Source organism: Herpailurus yagouaroundi, unplaced genomic scaffold (assembly GCF_014898765.1).
Source record: "Herpailurus yagouaroundi ecotype Mexico unplaced genomic scaffold, PumYag 67702, whole genome shotgun sequence".
Lineage (NCBI taxonomy): Eukaryota > Metazoa > Chordata > Mammalia > Carnivora > Felidae > Herpailurus > Herpailurus yagouaroundi.
In genome coordinates, this window is record NW_024420501.1 from 851,277 (window position 1) to 861,120 (window position 9,844).

A 9,844-nucleotide genomic window follows, 5' to 3' on the forward strand; every position below is an offset into this window, starting at 1 on the left:
GGGCTCACACATGCAGCCGCCTCTGTGAACGTGACGAAGGACACCGACTTTGTCCTCCGGTATTTTCTTGTCTTTCCATCCAAACCTCGATGCCTTCTCACTGGGGACCTGTGGCCACGTTACGGTCCTGCCTTCACCACGCTAGGTGGCTACGGTGGGTACCAGGGACTTCGCGAGGCTGATGCTCTCACACTGGAAGGAATGTTTCTCCGGTGACAGAATTTCAGGCGCCACCAAAGGGAGGTCTTTTCCTTTGCTCGTGGGGAGAGGTGTGGGGAAAGGGGGACGGACCTTCTCGGTGCCGCTCACACCAGACCCTACATAACACCACTTGCTGGTGAAGCCAGTCCACCCTAGGGCCGGGCAACACCTGAGACAGACAGAGGACCCAGCAGGAAATCACTGTAGTCACTGGGGCCTCTAAAGGGTACCCCAAACAAGAAGTTTTAGAATGTCATTTACAACATGGACTCCATCATCACGGACAAGGAGCCTAGAAGCTTTGGGGCCGTGAATAGGAAGCAGCTCCCCACATTGAAGGCAGTTTTGTGCCAATCGGGGGGGGGGGCGCGGTATCTAGATAAGCCAACAGGAGTTGGTTCTCACGTATAAATGATGTATAGTTTAGGGACTCCTGGGTGGCTCAGTGGGGGAAGCATCCGACTCTTGATTTCAGCTCAGGTCACGATCTCACGGTTCGTGAGTTCGAGCCCCGCATCGGGCTCTGTGCTGACAGCGTGGAGCCTGCTTGGGGTTCTCTCTCTCTCTCTCTCTCTCTCTCTCTCTCTGCTCCTCCCCTGCTCGCACTCACCCTCTGTGTCTCAAAATAAATAACCATAAATAAATAAATAAATACATACATACATACATACATGCTCTGCAATTCAACCCGGGAGTAAAGGGCTTACGATGCAACCTGAGCTTACGCCTGTCCTCCTGCACTGTCCCTGAGGTGGAATTTAATCCAATAGCGAAGACTCCGAAGCCTATGAAGGTGTCACCTACAGGAATCAGAACGCAGCCCAAATCTGCTGCTGGCTTTTGCGTTCTTTACGCCAACCTAGGGTTTAGATGGAGGCTCCTCTTTCTCTGCCAGGCTTGGAAATGACTTGAGTTTCTCATGACTTGAGTTTCTCTGGTTCTTCAAGGATTCTCGCCAGAACCAAAACTGCAAAATTAAAGCCACTTTCAGAACAACAGTCAGTCATCCAACTGGCCTACTTAATGCGCTCGGCCGTGTGACCTTGGGCAAGTGACTTCACCTCCCTGGGCCTGTTTTCTCGTCTGTAAGTGAGAGGGCTGAGATTATCTGCTCTGCCGTGCTGTAATTATACGATCAGCCTTGCGTTCCCTCCAAGGCAGTGCGAGTGGCTGTTGGGTTTTCTCCTCCCTCTTTCTTACTGAGAGTTTTACAGTTCCACTGCCCATTGCTAACGGCTCTATTTTAGGTCAGATGTGTAAAACTTCCCAAGGCAGCCTCCCAGGATAGGAGCAAGGAGCTGCTTGCCTAAAAATAGTGACAGCTCCAAAGTCTCACATGCTAGAAAGGCAGACCTTCTCAACATGCCACCCAGGGCTCCTTGCGTGTAACAGAGGAAGCCCCTTGCCTCTCCTGCTACAGGGGCGGGATCCAAGGCAGCGCCTTGGGTACCTATGATACGCGCAGCGGTTAGACAACGAGTCCTTTTCCAAGACCGACCCCCTTTCCAATATCCGTTCTCCCAAATTTCTCATTCTAAACAATATTTTGGAATCTTAAAAAAAATCCGACAGGCCAACCGCATAGTAACCCCAAACTGGATTTTAATATTCTTAGTGAGCGTTAACAGGCTTGCTTTCTGGGGTTCACGGTCTGACTGGTCCGGGGCAACCTAAGGTTTGATTTTGGGGGCTCCAAATCATAGGACTTGAAGGGGTCCTAGAAATCACCGGATCTAAGGGTGCCTGGGTGGCTCAGTCGGTGTCTGTCTCTTGACTTCAGCTCAGGTCTTGATCTCAGGGTCGTGAGTTCAAGCTTTGCACTGGGCTCCACGCTGAGCATAAAACCTACTTTAAAAAAAAAAAAAAAAGAAAGAAAGAAAGAAATCACCAGATGCAATTATCAACCCAGGACTTCAGTTTTCTCCCCAGTAGTCCCTACCCAGAGGTCACCAAACTCTGCACACCTCTAGTAACAGGCAACTCATTATCTCCTGAGGCAGGGAACACCTACCTGTCACTTGGACAGGATGGGATTCAGGGTTTATGCTAGGGTAAGTGGAGGCAGCATGTTGAATAGTGTAATTTCACACTAAAACATACTACCCACCCCACCCCGCTAGACTGATCAGTTCCAGGGTCGTCTGCCCACTGAGGCCTGAGACGTCTTTGAGGTGTCAAAGCATTTCCTCTTCAAGGTAAAGGTCCGCCTGTCCATCCCTGCCACATAGACCTCCCACTAAGAGAGAAATAACCAGTCCCAGATTTTCTGAAAGTCAACTTTAAGAAGTCTTTCAGTCGAGGTGGGGAGTGAAGCAAGGGGGAAAAAAGGCTCTGGGGAGTGCGGCTGAGGGAAAGTTCACAGAAAGGCAAGGCTGGGCACATAAAAGACAAACTTTGCTGACTTCACGTTTTCACGTAGCCTAAAAGTATCTCACCCTCGATCATCACACTCCATTTTTGAAAAGACACTAAATACTCATTTGTTTACTTGCTGTCTCACAAACATTTTCCTGTCACCGCACTTTCTCAGCGCCACAATCTAGCTCAAGTGGAAAGTTAAAGCCCTGCGGGCCCCTGTGAGCATTTCGAGGCTCAGATGCCCCGCTAGGGCTCTGTGGCTTACACCCTCACATCTGGCAACCGAGCTGAGCCTACAACGAGACCCTCAACAGTACCGCCACGGATTCCTTCTGGGGAAGAACGGAAAAGGAAGGGCCCTATAGAAAATGGAGTCCGGTAATGGGACTTTGATGATCAGATGTGAAAATACTACCTTGTTCCTCCCTCGTATTTAGAGTCCAGAGTGATGGTGTGAGCTCAGTCGGCCTCTGAATGTGATCTCATGGTTTCTGCTCTTGGCTTCCACCCCAGACCCCTTGGGTGACCTCATGCCAGCCAGTTAAGCCCTCCAGGCCTTGTATTCAGGATCTTTAAAATGGCAGCCGTAGCTTGCGTTGAGGGCTGTCCCTGTTAACTTCTTTGAGTACCTCCAGCTTTCCCCAGTTGCCAAGTGAAAAGAAACCCCTTAAGAAGTGTTGCATTTGCCTTTGAACGCGGGCATCACTGGGAGATTATCTGTGTTTCCCATCTGCTGATTACTCTAAATAAATACAGGCCATGCAAGGCGACCAGCAACCAGAGAATTTCCTCATCCCCTTGACAGGGATTAAAAAAAAAAAAAAAAATGTCTGAGGGTCTTTTCATCGTCTGGAATTTCTTCCCAAGGTCGAACTTACTCTTACCATTTCCTAAGAGATTTCAGACCAATTTTATTCCAATAGACACACACCATGCTTCGTGTTTAATATTATTCTATATACTAGTTCCCAGGGTAGAAACGTCTCCCCATTCAGCATTATTTGTCAATACCTGTCAGAGGCAGGGAGGCTGGGGTCACAGGAAGGGTCAGCACCACAGCCTCTGGTCTGGAGAGAGCACCACAGTGGAGATTAATAAGGCCCAGATTCTGCTTCCAGGTTCGCCCCTGGGCTTTCTGGGCTGTCAGCTCATCTGTCAGAGCCATGGGCTCCCTATCAGGATGATGGAATTAATGACAGGATCTAAGTCCGTGTGATAATCCTCACCAGGAACAGGCGATAAAGCAATGACAGACGCCCAATGAATGATACCTCTAAAACCCCCACGCCCGATTTCCTGTCAAAATGACCTTTTGCAATGATTCTTATTTTAGGAGATAATGCTAAACAAAGAAACGAAGAAAGAAAAAAATGTTGCAATGCAAAAAGGTAGGTTGCTCTCTACTCATTTTTATGAATACTTAAAAACTAAAAGGAAGCTTTGGGCTGATGACACTGAACAGCCCGGTTGATGAATGAGGGAACTTTTAGCCCTAGAAATAAAACAGGAATACGATGGCCAAATCGACACCTTCTCTAATGCCTGCGATTTGGGAAGGCTTTGTTTATATGTTTCTATGGGGAAGTCATCATTTGGGAGCAGGGGCGTTCACCGCTCAGCGATAACAGGTTTTCATGGGGGACCGTGGCCAGTGGAGCATCTGGGATCGAGGAACAATACCGTGTGACGACGTTCTACTCTTCGCCCTGTTCTTTTTTTTTTTTTTTTTTTTTCTTTTCAACGTTTTATTTATTTTTGGGACAGAGAGAGACAGAGCATGAACGGGCAGGGGGCAGAGAGAGAGGGAGACACAGAATCGGAAACAGGCTCCAGGCTCTGAGCCATCAGCCCAGAGCCCGACGCAGGGCTCGAACTCCCGGACCGCGAGATCGTGACCTGGCTGAAGTCGGACGCTCAACCGACTGCGCCACCCAGGCGCCCCTCTTCGCCCTGTTCTTGATGTCAGAACATCTCAAACATCTCAGGGGCGGAAAGGGTCTCGACTGGAAGGGTTCTCAAATGTAGCACCACCCACACGATACGCATCTCCTTCACAACGGCACTGACCATCTGTCCTCTGATCCAACATGCCTAGGCACCTTCTGTCTCATTAATCATCTGGGTCCATTTTTAAGTGGCTCTAATAATGATAATAAGATTGCTATACCACTCGAGAGAAATCTTTTCTCCTCTGGAGTTGAAAGTCGTTCCTGTAATCTCCCACCCACTGGACCCAGTTCTGCTCTTGGGGGCCGTACTGAGCAAAGCAGAATTCTTCTTCCTATGCAGCAACTGTCCAGATGTTGAAAATGGCAGTCATGGCCCTTGAGCCTTGTCTTCTCCAGGCTAAACACCCCCAGTGTCTTCCACTGTTCCTCCTATGATGCTTTCTAGGGCCTTTCCTCTCCCGCCCACCTCCTTTTCTGGACACTCGCAATGGGTCATCTGATTTCCACGAAGGTTTTTGTCCTCAGAATGAAATTTGAGGAACCAGTTCACATGGATGCTGTCTAGCGGTCTGCAGGGAAAGGATCAACTTGACGAAACTGCTTATCTAGGTCATGCAATTTGATTCAATATTTATAGGGCACCTCCAAGGTGTCTGACATCAGGCCCATTACTGGGGGGGGGGGGGAAGAAACTTCCTCATAGTCTCTGCACTCAGGAGATCAGCACATCTGATTAAAAAGCAAGCTTTCTACACGAGAAACAACTCGAGATAGGCACAATAGTTTGGCCTGTTGCCTGACCACATCAGACACGGCCTGGGCGCCCAGTGAGATCCCCAGCGGATGGGAGCTGTTTCCAAAAGCAAAGCTTCCAAATATGTTTCATGGAGACCAGGAGTTTAGCCGGAGTCCACGTAGGTAGAGAGGAGTCGGGTATCGAAGAGCCATGAGGGGAATAGCCTCGGTGCCAAGAGCCGGTTCAGGCGTTCAGATTCTAGAAACCAACCTGTCCCTGTGGCAGGGACTTCAGACCACTTTACCTTTCCTTTTGCGTAACCGGTTTAAGCCCGGCCTCTCTTACGTGGCTGAGAACTAGGTCCAGTGGCTCTGCGGGCAGTGTCGCATTGCTCTTGGCCTGACAGTTGGCTCTTGGTTTCAATTTCAGGCGATCAGGATCCTCGAGTTGCAGCACATGTCATAAGTGAGGCCAGCAGTAGCACAGCGTCTGGTAAGTCCAAAGCATCTGAGTCGGGCACCCGGGCGGGAGGGCGGGGATGCTGAAGCCACACGGCCTACTGGGCAGGTTCCTCTCTTCCTCTGGGGCCCAGTCTACCAACCCACCCATACACCTCTCGTCCGCCCTCCTTTGTCTTCAAAGTGAGCTCCGACGGACAGATGGGCCTTGAAGGGACAAAAGGAGGTGGGAAGCAGTCCCGATGTCCTCATTATGTTCTTGTTCAATGGCCGATTCCAAATGATGAATTGCTGGGTGGAGGGACCATTATTCTGACAACATAGAAGACATGGCAGGGAGTGAGTGACCTCCCGACTGGGAGCATCCCTCATGCTAACCCCTCTTCACTGTGCGTAAACGGGCCTCCGGAGGTATTTCCCGCCATCTGTCAATCCCTGTATGATTAACCCCAGGCTCGCTGGGGCCAACCCCGGGGAAATTAAAGGTAAAATCATTCTGCAAAGATCGATCGTTGCCAGGACGTTAGCTTTTCCGATGAAGTAACAACAGACGACACGCCGTAATCTTTGCAACTCTGAATGATTTTATTTCCATATGTGTTCTGCCATCATCCTGGCTCTGAGATCTTTTCCCACCAAACGTGTGCCTTGGGATAGCCGGTGCCAGAGAGTGCGTTGCATCTGACAAATGGGTGGAAATGTGCACACGAGCGTGAAACCACCTCGGGAAAACATGTGGCACAGTGCTCCAGAACGGAGTTCGACACAGCATGTGTGTGTGTGTGTGTGTGTGTGTGAGAGAGAGAGAGAGAGAGAGAGACACACACCCACAATGAGAAAGAGACAGAGATAGAAATAGAAGACAGAGAGAGAGGAGAGGAGACACCACCTCATATCCGAGGCAGCTTGGGCGTCTCAGTGGGTGTAACCCATAAATGATTGTCGGAGATCATCATATAGAAGGAAGAGCACCGGATAGGAAGTTTTTGAACCCTGAGATTCCAGGACCGTGACTACCACTTGCTAGATGAGCTCGGGCCAGTGCCTTCACCGCTGTTTCCTGCCTCGTTGACTCACGGGGTGGCTCTCAGCATCACATCAGCCAATGTGGAAGAAGGCTACACTGTCATGTGCTCTACAAATGTAAGGTGTCGTTCCTGAGCTTACTTTTCTGTACTTTAGATGGCGGAAGAGCCGCGTAAAGCCCTTCGTTCCCACCCCTTGTTCCTACAACATTTAATAATTCCACCAAGTAGCCATTGTCAGAAAATACACCTATGGGAAAACATCACAAGTCGATGGGCATGTCCGGGGTGGCTGTTCGCCTGACACTGGCACATCCAGATCGCACGACAGCAACAGAGCCACCACCTAGAAGAGTAGCTTCCCACTGGTCTTTGTCCACCTGTACCTAGATTCTGCCCAAAGCCCCATGATCGATATTGGTCCTAGCGTATTTCCCCATCCGCATCCCAGGAGGCCCACAGGCGATCAGATGCCAAGACAGTAACATCCCTCACCCCACCCCAGTCCCAAAGCCCTCACTCCTGCCCGCTCATGCTGCCACAAACTTGACCTGGATCCCACAGCAAGGACAAAGATTAGGTAAAAGGGCTTAGGAAAATAATGTTGGTGGACTAAAAGGTAGAGAACCCGCGCCCTTGTTTTGTCAAACGGTCCCAAAGTGAGAACCCCGTAATGGAGCGTCCTTTCTGGAGTGGTCTGGAGGGCCAAGAAACGTCAGACATTTCAGGACGCCTTTCCTGTTACCGAAGGATGAGTCTTGACAGGTTGAATCTGACACCCCGATAGACCACCAAATAGGAAATTAAAAAAAAAAAAAAAAAAAAGAGCTCAAGGAAGCAAATGATCGATACTTTCACTTCTCCCCAACCCCCACAGCCGGCAGTCTGGCTCTCTGTGGGAGCTGAGATTTGAAATCGGGCGCACACGCTACTTTGAACCCACTCAACATCTCAGCCGAGAAAATGGCACACTGTTGGTGGGTACTCGGGTTTCGCCACAAGAACACAGGTACTTTCAAGTTGGTGACGCCCCACTACAATGGAAGATCAAAACACACAGTGAAATGACAGGTTTATTTTCATACTTCCTTGCCTAATTTTAGTCCTTGCTGTGGGAGGCAGGTCGGGCTTGCGACAGCACGATCAGGGAGGAAGAAATGGGGTCTCTCCCCTTGTGGGCTAAGGCTGAGCTACGTGGAACGGGCAGCTCTCGGACTTTGTGAAATCCCAGGAGAGCAAGATGCCAGTGTTCCTGTTGGCAAGGGCTTTGTCTGACCGGGTTAGCGTGCGTGACTTATGGCGTGGGATTTTGGAATCACTCATACCTTAAAGTTCACGGGCAAATCGGCTTCCAAAGCTCTAAAGGAAGAAGGAAACTCCCCGCGTTCGGTGGCTGTACTTAATCCTCGGAACAAGTTTCTGAAAGACGCTGTGCTACCAGCCCCGCGTTACAGAGGAGGCACTAAAAAGCTCAGAGAGGTTAAGTGACCTGTGCGGGCTCGCGCGACGCCCGGATTGGAACCCAGCTCCGTCGGAAGCCGCTGCCGAGTTGTCAGTAGCTGCTCCGCGGACGGAGGTCCGGAAGGGTCCTCAGGAGCCCCTCTCCCCCCAAGCTCTCATTCGTAGAGGAAGCCAGGGTCCCACATGAGACTCCGTGTTGTGTTAGAATGCGAACCACGTACGCGTCGTCTCACCATGAATCTCCCCTCTCCATTGCAGTTCTCCAGTGGGCCCCCAAAGGCTACTACACCATAAGCAGCAACTTGGTAACCCTCGATAATGGGAAGCAGCTGGCCGTTAAAAGACAAGGACTCTATTATATCTACGCCCAAGTCACCTTCTGTTCCAATCGGGAAGCTTCGAGTCAAGCTCCGTTTATAGCCAGCCTCTGCCTTCATTCCCCGAGTGGATCCGAGAGAGTCTTACTCAGAGCTGCAAATGCCCGCAGTTCCTCCAAACCCTGTGGGCAGCAATCCATTCACTTGGGAGGAGTCTTCGAACTGCATCCGGGTGCTTCGGTGTTCGTGAACGTGACTGATCCGAGCCAAGTGAGCCACGGGACGGGCTTCACGTCTTTTGGCTTGCTCAAACTCTGAACACTGGCACCTCGCAGGCCGCGGCTGAGCTCACGCTGGTGGTCTTCTAGCACAGCAAAGCAGTTAAGCCCACCCCCTGTTGAACTGCCTATTTATAACCCTAGGATCCTCCTCGCGGAGAACTATTTATTATACACCCCCAGGCCTGTAGGGCTGCGACTCGCGAATCGCGGGGCCGAGCAGCCCAAGCAGGCCCCGGTCCGTCAGAGTCTATAGTCTGAAGCGACAAGCCCCCCCACCCCCCACCCGAGGCAGCCGTCCGGAGAGTCCCATAGGAGGGCGAGCCCAGGACGCCGGCGCCGGAAACAAAGTAAACGGCAGAAAATTCGTCAAGGTTAGGTTTGTGTCTTTGCGTGCAGTGTCTTTCCGTGGGTGATGTCTTTGATTACTGAAGACGTTGGTTCCGGGTTCCTGCGGCCCCTACGATGGAGGGGGCAGGCTCTAGAAAGTCTGCTGCAGCGGAGAACTGAAAAACCCTGCCCCCCCCCTCCCGCCTCCCCCCGCCCCACACTCATTCTCTCCCTCCTCCGCCCCCCTCATCCGCACACAGTCAGGCTGTTACTACTCGGTTCTCTTATTTCAACCCTGTCCCGTCTCCTGCCCACTCCTCCTCCCGAAATGACTGTATTTAAAGGAAATCTCGCGTATCTACCTGCAGTCTCCATTGTTTCCAGAGTGAACTTGTGATTATCTTGTTATTTATTTTTTGAATAATAAAGAGCCCTTAACATTACTGCTGTGATCCAGCCCCTCGAGCCCGCCGCCGCCGGGTTGGGGGCGGGGGTGGGGGGGGGGAATCTTTCCGAGGGGGTCTCTTTCCGACCTTGGTGATGTTTTTGCAAACTCGGTTCTCAAACTCGGTTGCACCACAAAGTATCTCGGTGACAGCACAGTCCCCGGAGGTCTGCGATAGCCTTTGATGAATGATGTGAAGCCCGTTCAGGGAAAAGCGATCGGGGTCTTTATCTCCAGCCTGCTCTGGAAAGGCTGCCGGGGATTAAAAAGAGACTTTGTTTTTCCC

The 9,844-nt window shown here is 51.0% G+C and overlaps 1 protein-coding gene across 1 annotated transcript in view; it reads left to right on the forward strand.

Annotated features, from left to right (window-relative positions):
* Positions 1-9,423, forward strand: part of CD40LG (CD40 ligand) — an 11,804-nt gene extending 2,381 nt beyond the window's left edge. Inside the window, exons 3-5 of the mRNA XM_040468563.1 lie at positions 3,893-3,947; positions 5,674-5,736; positions 8,447-9,423. Coding sequence (XP_040324497.1) covers positions 3,893-3,947; positions 5,674-5,736; positions 8,447-8,823 — 495 coding nt within the window. The 3' untranslated portion in view covers positions 8,824-9,423. The remainder of the gene's footprint in view (positions 1-3,892; positions 3,948-5,673; positions 5,737-8,446) is intronic.
* Positions 9,424-9,844: the final 421 nt, after the last annotated feature.